Raw genomic sequence first — 23,218 nt, 5'->3', positions numbered from 1 at the left:
CAGGAGTGCTGAAGTAGAAGTGGTTGTCCTTCAAAGGCATGGCTCCCTTTGGGATTCACAATTTTGTATATTTTGCTTTGAGACAAATCCTGAGCAATCTATCTTCCTCAGCCTTCCAGTGGCTCCAAGTGTGCAGCAGTGTGGCTGGCCCAGGACTGAGGCTCCTAAGAAGCCTCCTTTTTCTCTTCTAGGCCCCACATACCTCCACACCTACAGTGAACCTCTCTCTGAGTGTCCTCCAAAGAACAAATTCTGGAGGAAACTGCCAACACTTAAGGTGAGGCCAGCCTGGTCTACAAGGGACCATCTTAAGAAACCCCTTGATTCTGGGCACTCTAAGAAGGAATATGTGCTGGAGATCCAACAAAGAGCCCACCCAGTTCCTCAACTGTGCCTACAATCTAGAGGCTGAAGCAGGAAGACTACAAGTTCACAGTCTAGGCTATACAATGACTATGCACACTCGACCATCTCTATAGAAAAAACCACAAGCCTCAGCTGAGCTCTGAATACAAACTTTATTTCTATTACAAGGAAATAGATAATTAGAACAGTAAAATAAAAAGGGAAGGGGCTGGAACCTCAGTCCTCATGAGGGCAGGCGTGGCCCTGGTAGGGACATTGAGAACAAAGCAATACATTCCCCATCAGGAACAGAGGGTGATGAGTGACCCAGAAGCACCAAGGTGGCCTCTAGTCCATGTACCTGCAGCTCAACTTGTTCCTAACATGCTGTAAACCCAAGCTTAGGCCCTCACAAAGAGAGAATTGCTTCACTGGTAGCTCTGAGATTCCCAGAACCCTCCTCTCTGTCCACCAGGACCACAAAGCACCAAGAAGCACTGGTGATGGTATGTCTATGGATGGAGCCCTTATGGGCTAAGACGGCACAGATGCCCTCATCTCACTGCTGCCCAACAGTAGCAGCAAGGGTCTCCCAGCTAGCCCTCCCTCCAACCCAAACACCCACAGCACAATCTCAAAGACACAAAATGGCCGTAACCTGGAAAAAATTAAAATCTGGAGTCTCTCCTGCTTGATGAGCCGGAGAGGCAGTTGGACACTGCACCAGCACATGCTGCTATGCATAGGGGTGGGCAGTAAGAGCCCCCATAGTCACCATTACTCCTCTTCCTCCTCTGCATCCCCTGCTTCCTGCTGCTTCGGAGGCTTTGCCTGTTGAATAACACAAGGGGAGACTAAGCAGGGAAACTATTCTCAGACAGCTCTCCTCACAAAGAGTCACTGGGAGTCTGCCCAGCAAGACTTCTCATCTCACAACCCACCAGCCCAGCCATGTCTGCATCTGCCCTGAGCATAACTCTGGGACCCCAGTTACCTTTGGGGATCTGCTGTGGTAGCTGGCAGCTGCAGGGGTGACCCGAGAGCTCCGGCCACCTTCACTCCTCCCACTGCAAAAAAAAAAAAAGAACAGGAACCAAGTGTTGAGGACTGGAGGAGGGGACACCAACACAGCAAACCCCTGTGCACAGCAGATATGGTGGCAACACAGGCAAAACCCAGACTCAATGAAAATGGGGCTCCACCCCGGCACCGTGGGACTTGATGGATCAGTGTGAACAGACCTTTTTTCTTTTTTTTCTTTTTTTTTTTGGCTTTTCAAGACAGGGTTTCTCTGTGTAACAGTCCTAGCTGTCCTAGAACTAGCTCTAATAGACCAGGCTCGCCTTCAACTCGCAGAGATCCTCCTGCCTCTGCCTCCCGAGTGCTGGGATTAAAGGCGTGCGCCTCCCCCACTCTTTTTTTTTTTTTTAAACTCACTGCATTTTAATTATTCTGCGTGTGTGCAATGTATGTGGTGGTCAGAGGATAACTCTGTGACCTGCTTCTAGGTGGGATAGAACTCAAATCTGTGCTTTTACCCACTGAGCCATCTTGCCGGCCCCAGACTGCCTGCCCATGCTCTCTTTAGCCACTATCAGCTCCATCCACTCTGGGGCTGCTGCTTACCTGGCTCCATATCTCCCAGGGGGACCCTGAGAAAAAGAGGGCGCAAGGTTTTCTGGATAGAGATTTCGAATAGAGTGGATCACTGGAGCATGCCCAGATGCCACAGGCCCATTCTGGCTGCCTCGATTCCGCCCTCGAATGTCCTGGCTGTCTGAGTTGTTGAGCTTCAGCACATGAGGAGGGCTAGGCTGGCACTCAGATGTGGAGCCTGATGCTGAGTTCAACAGTGGATTACAGGTAGTCACGTTGTTCATGGTTCTGCTGGGAGACAGCGAGTAGGTGGAGCCTTTTGCTGCTTCCTGCTTGACATCATCCATGTAGCCTGAAGACAGTTCTCCTGGGAAGAGAAGGCGGTGATGGCTTTAGGGAAAAGGCTACTTAGCTGTTAGTGCTGGATGCAGGGCAGACAACAGACAGCTGCTTTCCACTGAGCTCCAGAGGAGTCAGATGCTTTCTTCCCTACTCTGCATGCTGACTTTCTGACCCTCAGAGACGGTCTCCTAACTTAGGAGAAGTTTGCGATTGGCTTTGTGGTGGGAAGTTTCAGCAACAGTTCACATGCCCAGTCAGAGGATAATAAGGCAGTCAGGAGCCGTGGCTCCCCACAGCCTGTGATTCACAGCTGTTTCTGACAGTTGTACCCTACAAAATCTGCACTGATGACAGCTAGGGGTCATGTGGGGACCACTTAACCTCAACAGCTCCCCAGGAGACCCTCATGTGTGCCAATGAGTGGTGAGTTAAGCCTCCTGGAGAAGTGAGAAGTAGGAAGCAGGCCTGAGCCAGCAGTGCCGTGGCCTAGCTCAGAGCCCCAGCTGATACCCTGGTGTTTGATCCTCCTCCTGGGCAGCTCTGATGAAGTGTCTTCAGGCTGGGAATCCTGTGTAGGGATGCCCTCCATTGCATGGTAGTTTGCTGTGGCTGGGCGTTGGTCACACTGCTCCTAAACAAACAAACAAACAAAAAAAATGGAAAGAAAAGAAAGTGAGTACTGTTAGTACTTAGGGTGTTGGGGAGAAGAGCAAGAGTAGACTGGGCGATCATCCACCCCCACAGGGGACACTGAGAACCATTAAGAAAATCTGGAAACTAAGGAAGCCAGATCCTGAGAATGGACAGTCATCATGGGCTCCTGAGGCTCTAGGCAGGGATGCAGCAAGGGCTGGTGTGGAAAAGTCAGAAAGGTAATCTGGCTGGAGTATTGGAATGGTGGCTTAGTCCAGTCTTTCCTAGGTGACAAACAGCAGGCTTGTCCTTGAAATTTGAGATGTATAAAGAGCAAAGAAGGAAATGAGGCCTGTACTGTTGGCTCTTCATTAAAAAAAAAAAGTATATTCTGCGAACAACCTGTGATTCCAGACTAGAAAATTGGAAAAGGACTTTGGAGTATGTAGTGTACTACCCCTTCCTTCTATCACAGAACCAGGCCACTACATGGAAAAGCCAGAGCTGGAGCCCAGATCTCATGGGTATAACTCTCAAATAGCAGACGGAAGAGCCTGCCTGTCAAATGCAAGATGCCTCTGCTCTCAGGGAGGTGATCCTCAGCCCTCTGCAGTCTCAAATGCAGACACCATGGACTCAGCTACTAGAAAGCAGGGCTCTGAGGACAGGATGCAGCCGGAGGCCGGATGGCATCACGTGCACTCCCAGATGACCCACATGGGGACCAGAGGGCAGCCTCTAGGGATTCTCACCTGATGATGGAACAGCACCTCCTCTTCCAGCTGTACCCCACAGAACTCACAGGGGATGATAACGCTGTCTTCCACAGCAGCTGTGTTGCTCAGGCCCATTAAACTGTCTAACTGGTTACTTGTTGCCTGCTGTAGAAAGTTCTGGAAGATGACACCAGGATCCTCTGCCCCCCTGATGGAAGAGCTGCCAGTATTGAGTGAACGTAAGGCATGTGAAGGGTTGCAGCTTGTCTGTCATTCAAAAAACATGTTAAAAAATAAAGAGGTTAAGGAAAAATTATACTGCTAAAACATTTTCTCCAAGAAACTGCTTCAACCCCAAGTGCAGAGCTGGAAGCCAGAGAGCACCACAGCACCTGCACCATCACATACCGCCCACGACGATACAATAAAACAGAGGCCTAACAGTCTTTTTATCCTTGTTAAAGGACCAAACACTAGATGTAGTCAAAATTTTCAGCAACATTTCTGAGAGCAGAAATGGTTACCCAAAGCTGAGAGAACTTGGTACCTTGTAAATGCTGGACTCGGCCTCACTATACATGGTACAAAGGGAAACATGGCTCCCTTATAACCAGGCACAGGGCTACATGCTCACGGACCTGGTTGCTTGGGACACTGAAGCAGAAAGGTCATTTGAGTCTAAGAGGGGATGAGGCTGAGCGCTGCAGCCATATGGTGAAACAGTTACACCTCATCACAGGCACTGCACTCATTAAGGCTCTCGTGGCTTCTCACACTGACCATCGCCTGCTCATGTTCCTGTCAGAGCTGTCAAGTAATACACACCTGATGGTCAATGAGCAGTTCCTCTGGGTACAGCTCCTCACAGAACTCACAGGGCAGCAGAGTCTCGTCAGCCGCACCTGAGGCCACAGGAACAAGACCCGCAGTCAGCCTTTTCACCCGTAGAGGATCTGACACACAAGTCTGCCTTGGGGCAGGGCAGGTGCTGGACTACCGTGAAAGGACACAAATAATCTGGTTCAAGGGGAGGTTTCACAAGAAAAGAAAATTTGAGAAAGACTGTTTGGAAACAGGACACTTGAAAAGAAACCATTAGGTAAAGATGGAATGAGCTAAACATAATGAAGGAAGAACCCCATCATAAAGGGTCAGGAAGCACAGACATCTTTTTTTTTTTTTTTTTTTTTTTACATTAATGCTCATCTGCTCTCTTCTGAGTGATTTTTGTTTGTCTGTTTGCCTTTTTTTTTTAAGATTTATTTATTCATTATGTATGTATACAGTGTTCTGCAGGTCAGAAGAGGGCACCAGATCTTACTACAGATGGTTGTGAGCCACCATGTGGTTGCTGAGAATTGAACTCAGGACCTCTGGAACAGCAGGCAGTGTTCTTAACTGCTGAGCCATCTCTCCAGCCCAAGCACAGACATCTTGCTGTACATTTTGTTTTGTTTTCTTCTTTGTTTTCAAGACAGTCCTGGCTGTCCTGGAATTCAATCTGTAGATCCTCCTGCTTCTGCTTCCCCAGTGCTGGGATTAAGGGCTTGCACCATCACACTTAGCTCTTCTCTCCGCCCCCCATTGTTTGCTGTACAGTCTTATGGTATGGGCTGGAGAGATGATCTGGTGCCCTCTTCTGGCATGCAGAACACTGTATACATAATGAATAAATAAATCTTAAAAAAAAAAAAAGAATCCTGGTATGATAGCCTTAGCACTTGGGAGGATGAGGCGAGACTACAAAGATAGCTTGTCTCAAAAAAAAAAAAAATAGTGAAAAAGCTATAGACAGTCCTGACAGAACTATATCGAGACACCAGACATAGAAAACAGCCAGACACAGAGGAAGAATGCTCTGCACAGACAGCTACTATGGACTTTTCAAAAGCACCAGTGTGGCCGGGAGTGGTGGTGCACACCTTTAATCCCAGCACTCAGAGGCAGAGTCAAGTGGCTCTCTATAATTTCCAGGTCAGTCAAGATTGCATAATGAGACCCAGTCTCAAAATGATAATAATAAACCAAACCAAAAGTGCCGATGCATAAACACTTGGAACAAAAACAAGTGCTAAGGAACAGTATGTAAGAGCAGTGGCCAGGTGGTGGTGGCGCACATCTTTGATCCCAGCACTACATAGGAAAACTGTCTCAAAAAACAAGCAAACCCCCCACACACCAAAAAAACTTGTGTGGCACTGTCTTGTTTACACAGGAGGGTGCTCTTGTTAAGAAGTACATGTTTGGCCGGGCGGTGGTGGCGCACGTTTTTAATCCCAGCAGCACTCGGGAGGCAGAGGCAGGCGGATCTCTGTGAGTTCGAGGCCAGCCTGGTCTACAAGAGCTAGTTCTAGGACAGGCACCAAAAGCTAAGGAGAAACCCTGTCTCGAAAAATATAAAAAAAAAAAAAAAAAAAAAAAAAGAAGAAGTACATGTTTGGATAAGAGAGCTCAAGGGGAATGAATATATTGAGGTAAGTGTAGAGAACAGAGCACAGATGATGAGCTTTTGGGGTTCACTGACTGTTCTGAGAACGGTTCAGAATAGGGGTGGTTCTTGGGAGCACAGGCAGGTAGATCTCTGAGTTCGAGACCAGCCTGATCTACAAGAACTAGTTCCAGGTCAGGCTCCAAAGTTACAGAGAAACCCTGTCTCGAAAAACCAAAAAAAAAAAAAAAAATACAAATCCCCCCCCCCCCCCCAAAAAATACAAAACCAAAAAAAGAAGAGGGGTAGGGAGGCAAAAATAATACAAAGACTATCTCATTAAACACTTGTATTTTCAGCCAGGCGGTGGTGGTGCACACCTTTAATCCCAGCACCCAGGAAGCAGAAGCAGGCAGATCTCTGTGAGTTCGAGGACAGCCAAACTACACAGAGAAACCCTGTCTTGAAAAACTAAAAAAAACAAACAAAAACAACAATAAATACAATCTATATTTTTGAGACAGATTCTTGCCATACAGCCCAGGCTTGGAATTCACAGAGATTTGTCTACTCTACCTCCCAAGTGCTGGGATTAAAAGTGTATGCTAATAAACCTTTATTTATTTAAAATTTTTGTTTGTAGTGGGAGATGGCACAATTATGCCATGGGGCTCATGTAGTATCAAAGAGCAACTATGGGAGTTGGTTCCAAACCCAGAATCGCTGGTCTTGGCAAAAAGCACCTCTAACCAATGAGCCATCTCACAACCCAGTATTTCAATTATTCATGAGTTATATAATGTAAAACTAACAAAAATTGTGGTGACAGGAGGGGCTGCAGAGACTGCTCAGTGGTTGAGAACCCTTGCTGTTCTTTTTTTTTTTTTTTTTTTTTGGTTTTTCGAGACAGGGTTTCTCTGTGGTTTTGGAGCCTGTCCTGGAACTAGTTCTTGTCGACCAGGCTGGTCTCGAACTCACAGAGATCCACCTGCCTCTGCCTCCCGAGTGCTGGGATTAAAGGCGTACGCCACCACCGCCCGGCTCCTTGCTGTTCTTGCAGAGGACCCGGTTCTCTTCCTGGCACCTGAGTGGTGGTTCACCACCAATGCAGCTCCAGTTCTAGGTGCTTCTGCTTCCTGAGGCACTAAGTGCAGATGGTGCATATACATACAAACAGGCAAAACACTCATAAAAAATTTAAAAAAGTAAAATATTGTAGAGTCTATGCAAAATAAGCAAACTTACCCTTTATATCACCCAGAGAAGTGGACCCACCATGTACTGGATCTGCCTCAGGCACAGACCCCCAGAAGCCCTGTTCTGCCATGCTGGAGGCATGTCCCTCATTCTGCAGACTCAGGGCCAACATGAAGTCCAAGTGTGCATTATTTTCAGCACTCTCTCTTGGCGACTGCTGACTTCTATTCCTTTCCTGCCTTTCTTGTTCTTCAACTGGGAAGAAAACAACTCATTAGCACATTAGAGATTGCCACCATCCATGTCTAACAAGCTGTCAGGATTAACAGAAACTTGCCAACCTCACTAGCAACCTGAACCCTCTGCTGTCATGGACTCTGAACCTGCCGAGAGACAACAGTCCATTGGGATCATAAATAAATGACTAGTCAACAGTATTACTGAGCTGTCACTATGAGACAGATACCATGCTGGACACTGCACATGTCTTATCTGTGCTATGAGTAAGCAGACTCAGGCTGTGTGGACAACCTGAGTCTGATCTTTCCCTGTGCCTGTGAGCCATTAAGAATCTGAGAGCATTCTGCAGGTGCCTCGGGGACTATGGACACTGTCAGGCCTAGCACCATCAATCCTAACAGCAACAGCATACCACAAGGTTCCATCATTCCTGCTCTACAGGCAAGTCTAGCATCCTTCCCAGTGAGTGTCCTCTGTGTCTAGTATCAAGATCTATTGGCTCCAAAGTCCTGTTGCCCTTTTGTCCTAGGGTTGTGGCCTCACTCTCATTTCCTAAGGAAAATACAACTCACCCAGATTATTCTGAACTGGAAAATGGGCTGTCGTGTGCCTCTGGCTGACAGTCCTACTGTGGAAAGGGTCCGACTCAAAGGCTCTCAGGGGCCTTCCAGGGAGTCTCATGGGAGGGTCCAGGGCCTCAATTTGTCTGAGGAGCTGGGATGCAATCCAGATTCCATCCTGACTCCAAGACTCATCATAGGCATCAGGAGGGATGGCAGCCTCATTTCTCTTTTCCTCCTCCACTCTCCCACAGACTTCAGGGTGGGTCTTCAGCTCTTTCACAAGCACATTGCGCCCACAACTGCCACACAGCTCTGTCCGGGCGCCACAGTAATCTTCATGCTCCTTTAGCTTGAGAACAGAAAGCTCCAGATCACAGTGCTGACAGACAGCAAGTCGCAGAGGACACTCAGTCTCCTGCAAGGCAAGGCGGAAAGGTGCTTATACACAGAGAGGCTGGAGCTCAGCACAGGGCAAGAAAACTCCGACTCTGGCTAGAATGCTATGCTTTCTAATTATGACCTGTGGGGCCTGTTCGATGGTTTTGCAAGTGAAAGTGCTTGCCTCCAAAGCTGACAGCCTGAGTTTGAAGTCCAGGACCTACATGGTGGAAGAAGAACTGACTCCTACAAGTTATCCTGACCTCCACATTTGCACTGTGGCGTACAGACAGCACATACACACACTAACTAAAAGTAATTTAAAATAAAAAGAAAAGCCAGCTTTCAACATATAGGATAAGTCACAGACTTGGTTTCATATGTCCCAGGAAGGCATCAACAGGTAAACCTCACTGGACAGACAGACTTGGTTCCAAAGGAGAAAGAACAAAATTCCAAAGGAAGGGAGTACAAGAGCTAGGTAGTCCCATCTGGCGGGAGTCAGCCAAAGCTTCAAATGGGCCTTGAGCCTGGGTCTTCATGAGAGTAGGTGGAAAACAGGCTGTGTATGGCTCTGATCTCACCGGGCTTGGCCCCAGAAGTCCCTCTTCCCAGGGTGAGACTAACCGTATGCTGCTGTAAGTGCCTCTTCTCCAACTTCTTGTTACATTTGCATGTCACCTAGGATAAAAAGAGTCAATCAAGTGTCTCTGTAACAACATATTTTCCTATTACGTATTAGTGAATGGGCAATTCACCTGACAGTGCTCTGTGGCCATGTGAATGTCCATGTCAGATTTGGGGAATGGTTCCTTGCAGACAGGGCACACACCAATGTTCCTTTGACAGTGGATTTCATGGATGGTAAAATTAAACACAGGAATTTCCTTTTTGCTACAGAAATAAGCAAAAAAAAAAAAAAAAGCAAACATTACTAACTGATCAATGACTTTTCTCAAAGAGTGATTATCACATGGGCACCCATTCTACAGGTCTTCGTCTCCATTAACATTTTGGTTTTATGCTTGTCTTTTCACACAGGATCTCATGTAGCCCAGGCTGGCCTCAAGTCACTATGCAGGAAAGACCTTGATCTTGCTTTCTCTACCTCCCAGGTGAGAGTATAGGTGTGGATCACCATGCCCCACTTGTTTTTGAGACAGATTCTCACACTGGAACACAGACGTCCTCAAATTCGTAGCAATCTTCCTGCCCTAGCTTACGGAGTGTTGGAATGAAGGTGTTAACTACCTTGCCTGACTAACAATTTTTTATTTCTGTCTTGTTTGCTTATTTGCTGTTTTACTTTTAAGACAGGGTGTTGCTATTGTAGCTCTGGTTGGCCTGGACCTCCTTCCTTAGCCTCTCAGGTTCAGGGAGCCTTCGAACCCTGATATTCCCATGTCCTGGAATATCAGATGCCATAAGAAAAGAGGTAACCACAAACAATTTCAGGGGCTGGTGAGATGGTTCAGTGAACCAAAGTACTTGTTGCCAAGCCTAGCAACCTAAATGTAATCCTAAAGGGATGGCGGGTGGAGAGAGAACTGATTCCAAAAGGCTGTCCTTTGGCCTTCATTGCAGTGTGGCATGCATGTGCATGTGCACACATACAAAATAAAAACAAAATATACTAGACAGCATTTAGGAAGAAAGGATTTCCAATCACAACAAACTTTTCTACTAACTGCCTAGTTGTGTCCAATGCAATGTTGATGCTGAAGAATACCTTATCCCTTCCTTTAGTTATTTACTCATTTATTTTTGGTATTTCGAGATAGGGTTTCTCTGTGTGATCCTGGACATCCTGACCTCAAACTCAGATATCTGCTTGCTCAGAACATGTGCTGGGATGACAGAAAGACAGGCATAGTGGCACACAATATAGGAGCCAGACAGGTAGATTTGAGTTTGAGGCCAGTATTGTCTAGAGAGTGACTTCGATTCAGGATAGCCAGGGCCACACAGAGAAACCCAATGTTGAAAATGAAAGGGTGGGGAATGGGGGTCAGAAAGAGATGACAGAAAACTTCAAAGACCAAATGTTTTCTTGTTTGATTGGAAGGTTGGTTTTGTTTTGAAAACAGGATCTATGTAGACCAGGTTATCCTCTAACATACAAGAGATCCACCTGCCTCTGCCTTCCAGGTACTGGAATCAAAGGTATATGCCATCATGCCTGGCTAAAGACCAACATGGTTTTATATTCAGTATATTTAGTTTGTGTATATGGGTGTTATGCCTGCATGTATATATGTGTTCCATGTACATGTCTGGTGCCCATAGAAGCCAGAAGATGGCATCACATCCTTCGGAACAGACAGCTTGGGAGCCACAATATGGAAACTGAATCTATTTATTTATTATGTGTACAGTATTGTCAGTATTCTGTCTGCATGTATCCCTGCATGCCAGAAGAGGGCACCATATCTCATTACAGATGGTTGTGAGCCACCATTTGGTTGCTGGGAATTGGGAAACTGAATCTAGATCTCCTCTGTAAAAGCACTACTATTAATCACTGGGTGGTGGTGGCGCACGCCTTTAATCCCAGCACTTGGGAGGCAGAGGCAGGCGGATCTCTGTGAGTTCGAGGCCAGCCTGGTCTACAAGAGCTAGTGCCAGGACAGGTTCCAAAGCCACAGAGAAACCCTGTCTCGAAAACAAACAAACAAGAGCACTATTAATCACTGAACCATCTCCCCAGCCTAAAACCAAAACCAACCTTTTTTCATTTGGTTGGTTTGTTTTTCAAAATAGTGTTTCTCTGTCTATCAGTCCTGGCTGTCCTGGAACTTGCTCTGTAGACTATGCTGGGCTCAAACTGACAGAGATCCTCTGACCTCTGCCTCTGGAGTATAGGCATTAAAGGCGTATGCCACCACACCCAGCTATATATTTGAAAACCAACTTTTAAAAAGAGATTTAGCTTCATTATTTTTGACATGCATGTATGTATGGGTATGTGCACATGAGGGCAGGTGTCCATGTGGACAGAGGCATCTGATTCCCCTAGAGCTGGAATTATAGGTGATTGTAAACCACAAGATGTTAGTGTTGGGAACTGAACTCAGGTCCTCTGCTGGAGTGGTGCATGCTCTAACCACTGAGCTATCTCTACAGCTTTCAAAAGCTGCAATGTAAACAGTTCCTCAGGCTAGCCAGCAGGCGTGGGCTAGGTCAGTCTGCCGTGCTAAGCTGCTTTTCATCTTTAAGTTGCTCTGCTCTGGGTAACCTTGTTTTCACTAGCTTCTCCCTTGTGCTATTTGAACTCCCTTAGCACAGTTATTTATACACTGTCCCAGGCCTTAGACTCCTTCAAATTAGAACAGACTGAAAATCAGGATGTCTCAGCCAAATGTCATTTTGCTTCTCAAGTCACATTTTCTTACTTTATCCATGCCAATGATGACAAAGCCACTGACTTACAGACATGCAAATGATGCATGGAGAGTCTACAGTGGCAAAGAGGGAATACCAGTAGAAAGCCACTCTCTAAAATGCGCCCTCCACCCATGAGGGCAGGGCCAGCAGCAGAGCAGAGCAGACTCCTCCACCAGTACGTCCCACCGCCATGTGGTAAGTGAACAGGCACACCACACTGCAGTTCCACTCAGTGGATAAAATGCTTGCTGTGCCAGCACACTTGAGTTTAGATTCCCAGACACATGTAAAAGCCAGGTGTCATGGCAGAGACAGTCAGATTTGGGGCTTGTGAAATGGCAAGATGCCCACTACACATGTACACAAAAAGGATAAAAAGTTCTTTCTTCATTAGTTTTCAGTAATAGTATTAGTGCAAAGTGTGGGAAGATGGCTTGGAGGATAAGAGCACTCACTGCTCTTACAGAGAATCTGGAGTCAGTTCCCAGAACTACAAGGTGGCTCACTACTACCCATAACTCTAGCCTAAGGGGACCCAGCGCCCTCTTCTGATCACCATAGGCATGAGGCACACACATGGTGCATATACATATATGCAGACAAACCACTCACACACATAAACAAATCTTAAGTGTGTGTATGAATGGAGTCAGGAACAGTGATGCATTCCCATAACCCAGCACTCAGGAGCTAAGGCGAGAAGATCAAGAGTTGGAACTAGTAGGCTACAAACCAAAGTCAAACAAAGCTAGTCTGGGGTCACACAATAAAACAAACCTTATCTCAAAGGAGGAAGGAAAATTCTTGAGAAAACCACAGGAGGAAGCAGCTACTCTCGCCTCCCTGCATAGTACTCATTCCAACAGGCAAAGGCACCGCATGATGGAAATCAAGAACCGAGTCTGGCAAGATGTCCTCTGAACCACAGTAAGCAGCAGCATTCATATACCCTCTTACTGACATACAAAATATATGGTTTGGGGGTTTAGTTTGGTTGTTTGGGGTGTTTGTTTTATTGTTGTTGTTGATTTTTCAAGACAGTGTTTCTCTGTGTAACCTTGGCTGTCCTGGAACTCACTCTGTAGACCAGGCTGGCCTCGAACTCAGAGATTTACCTGCCTTTGCCTCTCAAGTGTGGGATAAAGATGTGCACTGCCATCACTTGGCTTGACACTGCAAATTCTCTTTTGGGGGGTGGGAGGTGAGACAGATTTTACTGTGTAACAGTCTTGACTGTCCTGGAACTCACTCTGTAGACCAGGCTGATTTTGAACTCAGAGATCCACCTGTCTCTGTCTCCCAAGTGCTGGAATTAAAGGCATGCATCTGCACCACCCAGCAAATCTATGGGTTTTTTTAGGTTTCTCTTTCAACACTTGGATTAAAACATGAAAATCCTAAGTTTAGCATTCAAGACTGTGCTGTGCAGACCTCACTAGTAGTCTTCCAACCATGATACGATAACAATTAAACATGGATGCCGGGCGATGGTGGCACACGCCTTTAATCCCAGCACTCGGGAGGCAGAGGCAGGCGGATCTCTGGGAGTTTGAGACCAGCCTGGTCTACAAGAGCTAGTTCTAGGACAGACTCCAAAGCCACAGAGAAACCCTGTCTCAAAAAACCAAAAAAAACCAAAAAAACAAAAAAACAAAAAACAAAAACAATTAAACATGGCTGCCTTAGGAACTGGTTTCCTGCCACCATGCTAGCACATGCCCCAGGTTTAATCCCCTGCACTCAAAGTGGGGGAAAAGGAGGTGGTGGTAAGGAGGCATGGTGGCTTATCCTTAAATCCCAGTCCTCGGGTGTTCTGCTTCCTGAGAAGCCCTGAGTCTGCTCCCAGTACTGGACAAATTCATGCTATAGCTATGAACAGTAGGAAGTTCACACCTCCAGACCCAGTGCTTGGAAAGTAAAGATTGAAGGTCTGTGATTTAGGTCATTTTTGACTATTCGCTGTCTTTGAAACTAGCCTGAGCTACATGAACCATCTCAAAAAGAAAAGCCCAGCGTATAACTCATACTTGTCATCCCAGAACTCTGGAGGTTACATATCCAATACCAGGCCAGCCTGGGTTAAATACCAAGACCCTGCCTCCAAACATCCCACAACTGAAAGAAAAGAAAAAGTTTATCCTGATCTGCTTAGCTAACTTTTCCATCACTACACATAGAGCCAGTTCACAAAGACTGTCCCAAGCACCTGAAGACAACCCTGGGACCACTCGGGGAACTCCTTCCTTTCACACTGGGAGAGGCAGGTGGATCTCTGAGTTCAATGCCATCTGTTCTGCAAAGAGTTCCAGGCCAGCCAGTGAGACCATCTCAAAAATGAATAAACAGAAGTAAAATATCTACTTTTGTAAACAAAAAAAATCAAGTTTGCTTATTATATGTGAATAAAGACTGCAGGGACAGAAGGTAGCTCAGTGACAGAGCCTGCCTACCACACACAAGGCTGCATACAATTCCTACCACTACCTCCAAAAAAGGTGAAGAGTGAGTAAGGATTTTTATTGTTGTTTTTTTGTTTTGTTTGTTTTGTCTTTGGAGAAGGGGCTCCCTATATAGCATGCGGTAGACCAAGCTGGCCTTGAACTCACAAAGATTTTTCTGCCTCTGCCTCCAGAGTGCTGGAATTAGGTATGTGCCACCCCACCCATCTCCAGTATCTTTTTAAAAAATTTTATTTATTTTATTCTATATATGGGTGTTTTGCCTGCCTGCATGTCTGTACACATGTGTGCCTGTTGACCAGAGAGGCCAGAGCCATTGGATCTTCTGTGACTGGAGTTTCAGATGGTTGTGAGCCACCATTGACTGGGCTCTGGTAACCAAACCCAGGTCCTCTAGAAGAATAAACAGTGCTCTAACCACTTAGCCATCTCTCCAGCCCGAGTCTTTTCTTGATAAGTTATCCATTAAAAGCAGGACAGAGTCCCAAGCCCCAGCATGATCCATTCCAATCCTTATTCTACCCAGGAAACCTTCCTACCAAGTTCTAAACAAGCAATTTTCCCAAATGGTTAAAAGGCTCTAGTTCCAATGACTTGCACAGTTTACTGTCTCTCTCTCACACACACACACACACACACACACACACACAGTCACAACCTGCAAATAAAACACCCAAATCTTTACAGAGCTGGCATGGCCTCATGTCTTACCAGTTGTCACACAGCCGAGCAGCCTGGTCATCTGGAAACTCAGCCATCTTAGCTCTTCCTGGAAAGTGCAAAGGAAGAGATGTCACTTTCTGTTTCATTTCTGCTTCAGGGATGACATGCAAAAGAATAAACACTCGGGGCATTCCTTTCCACTGGTTTTTAAATTTCCAATTAAAAAAAAATGAGACTTACAAAATGTTGCAAAAAAAGCTTAAAATACAAATAATTCTCTTATGGCCTTCACCCAACTGCAGTAAAAGTTAACATTCTTAAGTCCTAATATTAATTTTAAAAATAACTGTAACTAATCTATAGACTTTATTCAAATGTCAGTGAGACAACCAGTCTCCTTTTCTGGTTCAGCCCTGAAACACATAAAGCACTTTGATGTTGCTCCTCCGATATGAAAGCCCTCTAGTTTTTTCCTCTCATTGCTTATTCAGCTAATTAGTACCTGAATCACAGCTTGCTAGTCACTAGCAGTTAAGAGTAGTTCCTAGCTACCGGCTAGTTATTTTGTAGAGAATCCTTCAGTCTGGGTTTGTCTGATGTTTTCTTGGGACTAAATTCATGCTATACACTTTTGGCAGGAGTATCATTGCTGTGATGAGCCTCGGCTGGGGCTCAGGTGGTACGGGGAGGGCCCTGTGTTCCCTGACCAGCCATCAAACTGGGCACGATGGTACATGCCTGTAATATTACCACTAGGGATATATGGAGGCAGAAGAATCAGAAGTTCAAAACCTTCTTGACAACATAGTAAGTTAGTAAGTTCAAAGTCAACCTGGGATGCATTAGACCCTATTTCATAGAAAACACAACCGGAAAAAAAAAAAAAAAGGCAGCAGAGAACTCATGTTGGTACATCACATCAAAAGTAACAGGATGAAAAAAAAAAAAAGTAACAGGATGACTAGTGAAGCTGCCCACTTAACTGAGATGGGGCCTACCATGGTTTTTCTCTGTCAAGTTTGAGGCCCTCCCACCCGGGCATGCCAGGCAAAGTCCTTTCTCTCGTTTTCCATACAGAAGGCGAAGCGCTGTCAACTGCAGCGTCAATGTTTACATTACTCCTTCCCATGACACAGAAACAGATTTAGGTACTGACTGCTAACAGGGCGCCAGGCTGATCTGGGCATTGTCAAGCCACCTGCCATTCTCGGTGGCCTGGCAACCTGAAACTATTAACGAATTAAAGAGTCCAATGTCGCAGAGCCCTGAAAACAAGCAAATGAATAGAGGTAACCTAAGGTGAGTGTCTAAGGGAAAGCTCTCAGACATAGCGGGCTGCGGGGCGGACGGACCTCTAGCGACGGCAGGGAAGGCTCTGCGGGCGGGAGGCCCGGAGAGGCAAAGGCAAGGCCCGGCCACACGCCACGACCGCGCCTCGGGGAGCAGCCGTTCTGCTCTCCGCGGGTCGGAGCGGTTGGAGACGGCCCGACCTCCACCTCCCGCCGCGAGCCTCGGCCACCGCTGCTGCCACCCGCCCCGCCCCACCCCGCCGCCCACGTTCACCTCGGAGCCCAGCGGGAACGAAGCCGCCACGGACGCCTCGGCCGCCCCGCGCCAACAACGGCCCAGCCACGGGGCTGCTTCCCACCGTCACCGAGGGGCGCGCCCATTGGACGGCCGCGGGGCAATGCCGGACGCCCATTGGTCGGCAGCGCTGCCGCTCCCTCTGGCCCACCTCCTCATTCCCATTGGCTCACGGAAACCAGGGGGCGTGGTCTGTACGTTCCCCGACCCCCTCACCTAGGAAAGCGGAGGCCTTTGTGGATTCAGCAGGCAATGATTGAATGATACTGGGCCAACATTCCCGATCCAATGTGCCCAGTAAGACGGTGGGTGGCGTTTGTGCCTTGTCATGGGCCGTTAATACCCACTTGCCGTCCACTCGTCATTAACGCTTCCTCGTGCCAGACCTCTTGGCGCTGGAGACTCGGATGCAACAGCCAAAGCCTCCTCAGGCCTTGGTGGAAAACCTCACCTGAGCATCTCATACCTCATGGATACAGAGGTGAAAATTCGAAGTCTGACCTGGCGTGTAAACTGCAAAGAGCACACTTGGGCTGTGTAGAGGGAGAGTGGCCCCGTGGTTAAGAGCGCTTGCTGCTCTGACAGAGGACCCGAATATGGATCTCAGCAACTACAACAGGTGGTTCACAACCTCCCCTATGTCCAGCTCCAGGATAGCCAATGATTCGGTCCTCTGCAGGCAGACAGACAGACAGACCGACACACACAAAAGCAAAATATTTTTAAAATGTTAAAGAGAAAAAGCAAAACCCTGAGACACACACCTTTAATCCCAGCACTCTGGCCTCAAATGCCTATGCTCCAAGGTTGACCTCATTCAATATCCTCCTGCCTCCATTTCCCAAGTGCTGGTTTTGCTGGCTTGTGCTACCTCAGCCAGCTGATTGCCATGTTTCTATTTCTCTCAAATATTTGAAATTAGAACTGTGGGTTTGCTGTTGGCTCTGCTGCTGTGGTTACCCATGTTTCTGTTTTTTGTTTTTAACTGACAAACTGTTTCTGAAAGTGACAGCACCATTTAACATTCCCATCGGGAATGGAGGAAAGTTCCAGATGCCCCACATGTTCCCAACGAGATATAAATACATTTAGAAGAAATAAACAAGAGAATGGCAGTCCTGTCTCCTGGAAACAATCACTGTCCTCACTGGGAAGGTGACTCAGAGGCTCCCTCGGATTCAGAGTTTCCAAGGGAAGGTCAGCAGTGATGTGGGAAGGCTGACTGACCACTTCAGGGTCAGCTTAACCGCTTGCCTTTGTTAAAAATGAAAGTTTGGGGCTCACTGTGACAGCAAACACATTTAATTCCAGCACTTGGGAGGCTGAGGCAGGAAGATGGCTGTAGTTCTAGCCTAGCCTGATCTACATGGTGAGACCCTCTGTCCAAAAAAGTCAACAGTCCAGCGTGGAGATGCCCACCTTGTTCCCAGCACTCAGGAGGTAGAGGCAGATAGATCCCGGGGAGTTCCGGGACAGCCAGAGCTACACAGAGAGACTCTGTCTAAAACAAAGACATGAATGGAGAAGGGGGCTAATAGAGTAAAGAAAAGAGATCAGTAGAATGGGGGTCACAACAGAGGGTAAGTGAGGGTAGCATTGTGAAATGTCATATGGAAACATATGCTACTAAAAGCATTTCAAATTAATAATATTTAGATGTGGATAGCCCTCTGTCTCCACATGTGTGGCAAATTATCTGAATCTGAATGTCATAGTCAAAACATCTGTCTGAGCTCTGCCAGCTTCAGTACTGACAGTGTGGAACTTGGATAAAGCCCCAGGGGAGGAGGTGCTGCGCTGCCCTTCTCAGCCCCGCTGGGCTCAAGGCTCTGCCAGGCTGAGAGAGGGAGCCCCGCCCTAGCCAAGGCTGTCACTACTTCTTTTTTTTTTTTCGAGACAGGGTTTCTCTGTGGTTTTGGAGCCTGTCCTGTCTTGTAGACCAGGCTGGTCTCGAACTCACAGAGATCCACCTGCCTCTGCCTCCCGAGTGCTGGGTAAAGGCGTGCGCCACCACCGCCCGGCTTGCTGTCACTACTTCTACCCCCAACTCCCAACCCCCACTTCAGCTCCAGGGTCTCCTTGACAGGAAGTTTAGGCACCTGGTCCTTGCTGCCTGCCCCTTCACTTTCTCCCTCTGACTTCCCAGCAACTGCTGAGATTCTCAGACCCCTGGCCAGATGCCCAGCTGGGACTGGGATTCACTTCGGAAGCCAGGTGCTCACGGGATTTATTTAACTCTAGTTCCTCAAATTGGTAGTTTTGTTTTTGCTGCTTAGTGATAGACATTAAAAGTTACCCTCCTTGGGCTGGAGAAATGGCTCAGAGGTTAAGAGCATTGCCTGCTCTTCCAAAGGTCCTGAGTTCAATTCCCAGCAACCACATGGTGGCTCACAACCATCTGTAATGGGGTCTGGTGCCCTCTTCTGGCCTGCAGGCATAGACACAGACAGAATATTGTATACATAATAAATAAATAAATATTAAAAAAAAAAGTTACCCTCCTTGTCGCTGACAAGCTGCAAATTTATTTATTTTTTGTTTGGTTTGGTTTGGTTTGGGTTTTGGGTTTTGGGGACAGAACTTCTCTGTGAAACAGTCCTGGCTGTCCTAGAACTCACTATGTAGACCAGGCTGGCCTCGAACTCAGAAATCCACTTTCCTTTGCCTCCTAAGTGCTAGGTGTGCACCACCACCACCTGGCTACAAATTTGTTTTCTTTTGAGCCTGGATCTCACTGTGTAACCCTGGCTGTCCTGAAGCTCCCTGTATAGACCAGGCTGGCCCCAATCCCACAAAATTCTGCCTAAATGCTAGGGTTAAAGACATGCACCACCAGGCCAGGTTCCAAATTTGTTACTGAATTCCCTTTTCAAATGTATTTTAGGGAGTGGAGAGATGGTTCAGTGGTTCAGAGCACTGACTTCTTTCCAGAGGATCTAAGTTCATTTTCCCGCATCCACATGGCAGCTCTCAACTGCCTGTAACTCCACATCCAGGGAATCCAACACCTTTACACAGACAAATATGCACATGTTAAAAATATTTAAAAAATGAAATGTGTTTTACTCATTAATGCTGGTGTTGTAAGGAGGATGATGTTGGTGTGGACTTGGGCATGAATGTGGAGGTCAGAGGACATCTTTCATGAATCAGTTCTCTCCTTCCACCCTGGGGAACCCCAGGATTGAACCCTGGTCACCAGGCTTGGCAGCAAGCACCTCTACCCTTAGAGGCATCTCACTTTGTTTTCTGAAGCAGGGAGTGACTCTGTAGATCCCTGGCAACACCTTCTCTTCTTCCACCCACCTTCTCCAACACTCCCGGGACAAAGGTAGGAGTAGCTTTGAGTTATTTTACATTTTATTGGAGTATAATTGCATACAATAAAGTTCATAAACATTTTATTACATGTATTTATTTACTTGGCAGGCATAAGTCCCTGGTATGTCTGGAGGCCAGAAGACAGCTATGGGAGTTTTCTCCCTCTACCAAGTGGGATCCAGGGATCAAACCCAGGTCATTGGGTCCACTGGCAAGCCCATTTATCCAGTGAGCCATTTTGCTAGCCCCTTACAGTACATACATCTTTAGTGTATTGCCCAATGCTAAAATTACCTAACTGCTCCATTGAGCCATATTCAGGCCATATAATTTCACCCATTGCTAGTGTGCCATACTTGAAAACGTTTTTTAAGAAACGTGTTAGCTGGTGGCAGGGTGTGGTGGTGCACACCTTTATTCCCAGTGCTTGGGAGGCAGAGACAGGCAGATCTCTGTAAGTTCGAGGTCAGCCTGGTCTACAGAGCAAGTTCCAGGACAGCCAGGGCTACAAAGAGAAATGTGGTCAAACCATTCCTGGCCCCCAAAGAAACAGCACTGCCTCCTTCACCATTTATTGTCTTTAACTTGTTCCCCTGGCCTTGCCTGGGCATTTCTTGTGAAAAGAAGCATGAAATCAGCCCAGCTCTGTGGCTGGATTTATTTGATTATTTCTTGTGTGTAAGTGTGTGTGTGAGTATGTGCATAAATATGTTTGTGTGTGATTGTATGTATGTATTTGATTTATTACTTGTGAGTGTGTGTGTGTGTATAAATATGTTTGTGTGTGTGAGCATGTGTATGAGTGTGTGTGTGATTGTAAGTGTGTATGCATACGTGCCTTTACTCTTCATTTCAAAAACAAAAACTGGAGACCTTTTTACTGGCTCTTTGTGGTTTTGTTTGCTGTTTTGTTTGTTGTTGTTGTTGTTGTTGTTGTTTTGAGACAGGGTTTCTCTGTAGCTTTTGGAGCCTGTCCTGGAACTAGCTCTGTAGACTATTGGGTCCAGGGGAGTGGCGCAAAGATGAGAACACCACCAAGTCTAATAAACCAGAAGCAAACTTTATTTCAGAAACTAGATCTTAGGAAAACCAGAAGAAAACTTAAAAATAAAAAAAATAAAAATAAAACACCACGGGGCACAGAGGCTTATCAGCTAGCTGAGACCACAGCCAGAGATGGTATTTGTTAGGCTGAGGCAAAAGGCCGGTTCTGAACCCACTTTTTATAGTAGGGACACCAGGCATTAGCTCTGAACAAATGCATTTTTACAATCTTGCCCTGACCCTTGGGTTGGTCAGGGGAGACCCTAAAGAGGGGAGTGAGTTCTAATGCGATCATGAAATATGTTTCAGAGGAGATTACAACGAAAGTCACTGATTGCGAGAAAACAGATGTCTTCAGCAATTAGTCAGAAAGGGACTGCTAGTAATACTAGAAGGTTAATAAATTAGGATTAACTGGTTCTTAGGCTGAGAATTAGAAGATGGCAGAAAGCTTTTCACACTATCTCAAGGTAAAACTCAGATACTGACTGCCATACTTTACAACCTCCATTATCAGAGCTCATCAATTAAACCATTGTATTCGTCCACTGTCTCCTGTGCCTCCAGATGTAAACTGGAATCTTATGCCTCTCTTCTGGTGGCGCCAGTTTTTCATAACGGAGACAGTATCTAACCCAGAGGTCACATATCTCTGTCTCCTAAAGGTTAACTCAGTTCATATCTGTCGTTTATCAAGGATGGCCAGGACACTACTCTCAATTTATACCGAAAAGCTCTGTCCTTGTAGATAAAACAGCTAGTTATAAAATAACCTAAGCTTCCCAAACACCTAAAAAAAATAGCTCACTGTAAATAAATGATCCTTAATCTGCTAAAAAAATAAATAAATAAAATAAAGCTGCTGGTAGTCTGTTCTCATTCTCCTAGACTTATAACTTTATATTTCTTTATTTTTACATTCTTATTTTTGGAATCTACATTTTTATTTTCTTATTTTTGGACTCTTCATAGACCAGGCTCACAAAGATCCGCCTGCCTCTGCCTCCCGAATGCTGGGATTAAAGGTGTGCACCACCACCGCCCAGCTGTTTTTTTTTTTAATGGGTCTCAATCTGTACCCCAGGCTGGCCTCAAACAAGGTAGTCTTCCTGCCTCAGCCTTCCAAACCCTGAGCTTCCAAGTGTGAGGTGCCATGCTCAGACTAAGTACTTCTTCATATCAATATATCACATTGCACTCATCTATCAGGTGGTGGTCACCTTTGGATAAGTTAAATCTCCCTTTCATCTCTCCAGCAATGCTTCCCTATATAGCCTTAGCTGACCTGGCGATCACGATGTAGGTGTAAACTTGTAGAGAGCCCTCTGCCTCTGCCTCACAAGTGCTGGAGGAACAGGTGTGTGCCACCACATCTTACATAGTCCTGGGGCCTGAACCAGGTTCTTCTAGGCAAACCCTCTATCCACTGCACTGCCCATGCAGCCTCTTTTCCTTCCTCCCTTTCCTCTGCTGGAGGTCACAAGCAACGCTGTGCTGTGCTACGCTATGCACAGTGCCTGCCTCTCAGCCTTTGTTTTTTGTTTTTTTTTTTGTTTTTTTTCATAATCATGGGAATAACCATCATTGCTGGGGACATAGTTGCAAAACCACTTCAAGTCAGTTTCCTATTGGAAGTGCCAGGCTCTGGAACATTCTGTGGGTGTATCCTCGGGCCCTGAAATGCAAAGTGCACATAATTTTTCCAGTTCTAAAGAAGAGAGCTGAAGATAATGCCAGCTACTGGGGGTAAGAACGAGGCAGAGAGAAAGAGAGAGAGAGAGAGAGAGAGAGAGAGAGAGAAAGGATTTTGTGGTGTTTGAGCAGGAAGGGGGGGTTCAGCTGACATCTGGGGACTCATACATATTCATGAGGATGACAGGGATTGGACTATAGTCCTCAGAGCATGCTGGGACACTTTCCAGGCTGCCTGGTTGCTAGGCAGAGTTCCTAGGAGCTGTGGTTCCATCCCTGACCCTGACAGCTTCATAGTCAGTGGCTGCACAGAACCTTCTGGTGTCTGCAGCAGGAGACAGCTTAGAATCACATGTATTAAGATTCTGTTTCTTTTTTTTTTTTCTAGAAAACTCTTTTTTCTCTCCTAGCCCTATCTAAGGAAGTACATTCCACTGCCCAACATGGTGGCACACATGTGTAAGCTCAGTATTTAGGAGGTGGAGGCAGGAGGATCAGGAATTTAAGATAATTCTCAGATACATAGACCACCCCTAGGCTGCACAAGACCTTACTTTTAAAAAGAACCCGAACATGGTGGCTCACACCTTTAATCCCAGCACTCGGGAGGCAAAGGCATGCGGATCTCTGGGA

The 23,218-nt window shown here is 46.4% G+C and overlaps 1 protein-coding gene across 2 annotated transcripts; it reads right to left on the bottom strand.

Annotated features, from left to right (window-relative positions):
* Nucleotides 1-499: 499 nt before the first annotated feature.
* Nucleotides 500-16,602, bottom strand: Trafd1 (TRAF-type zinc finger domain containing 1). Of its 2 annotated transcripts, none has more exons than XM_041649026.1 (12): nucleotides 16,508-16,602; nucleotides 14,993-15,050; nucleotides 9,197-9,332; nucleotides 9,066-9,119; nucleotides 8,070-8,475; nucleotides 7,306-7,512; nucleotides 4,458-4,534; nucleotides 3,669-3,899; nucleotides 2,794-2,914; nucleotides 1,972-2,308; nucleotides 1,340-1,412; nucleotides 500-1,176 (listed from the first exon to the last, which is right to left on the bottom strand). In XM_041649026.1, the coding sequence occupies exons 2-12, from the start codon at nucleotides 15,037-15,039 to the stop codon at nucleotides 1,123-1,125; spliced, it is 1,743 nt and encodes a 580-aa protein (XP_041504960.1). In that variant the 5' UTR covers nucleotides 15,040-15,050; nucleotides 16,508-16,602; the 3' UTR covers nucleotides 500-1,122. The 2 variants fall into 2 exon arrangements, with proteins under 2 accessions (XP_041504960.1, XP_041504961.1); XM_041649027.1 differs by lacking the exon at nucleotides 16,508-16,602 and adding an exon at nucleotides 15,943-16,119.
* Nucleotides 16,603-23,218: the final 6,616 nt, after the last annotated feature.

The sequence above is a fragment of the Microtus oregoni genome, unplaced genomic scaffold, assembly GCF_018167655.1.
Source record: "Microtus oregoni isolate MIOR12 unplaced genomic scaffold, Mior012 000003F_ref0000135, whole genome shotgun sequence".
In the NCBI taxonomy this organism is placed as follows: Eukaryota; Metazoa; Chordata; class Mammalia; order Rodentia; family Cricetidae; genus Microtus; species Microtus oregoni.
This window is presented reverse-complemented; position numbering and strand designations above follow the sequence as displayed.

What these genes read in the sequence shown, in the direction of transcription:
- Trafd1 (XM_041649026.1), bottom strand. Translation starts at nt 15,039, where the DNA reads ATGGCTGAGTTTCCAGATGACCAGGCTGCTCGGCTGTGTGACAACTG. An exon ending in GGCACTTACAGCAGCATACG is followed by an intron (nt 8,476 to 9,065) that starts GTTAGTCTCACC and finishes CTTGCCTTGCAG; the next exon opens with GAGACTGAGTGTCCTCTGCG. An exon ending in AACTGCTCATTGACCATCAG is followed by an intron (nt 3,900 to 4,457) that starts GTGTGTATTACT and finishes TTTGAATGACAG; the next exon opens with ACAAGCTGCAACCCTTCACA.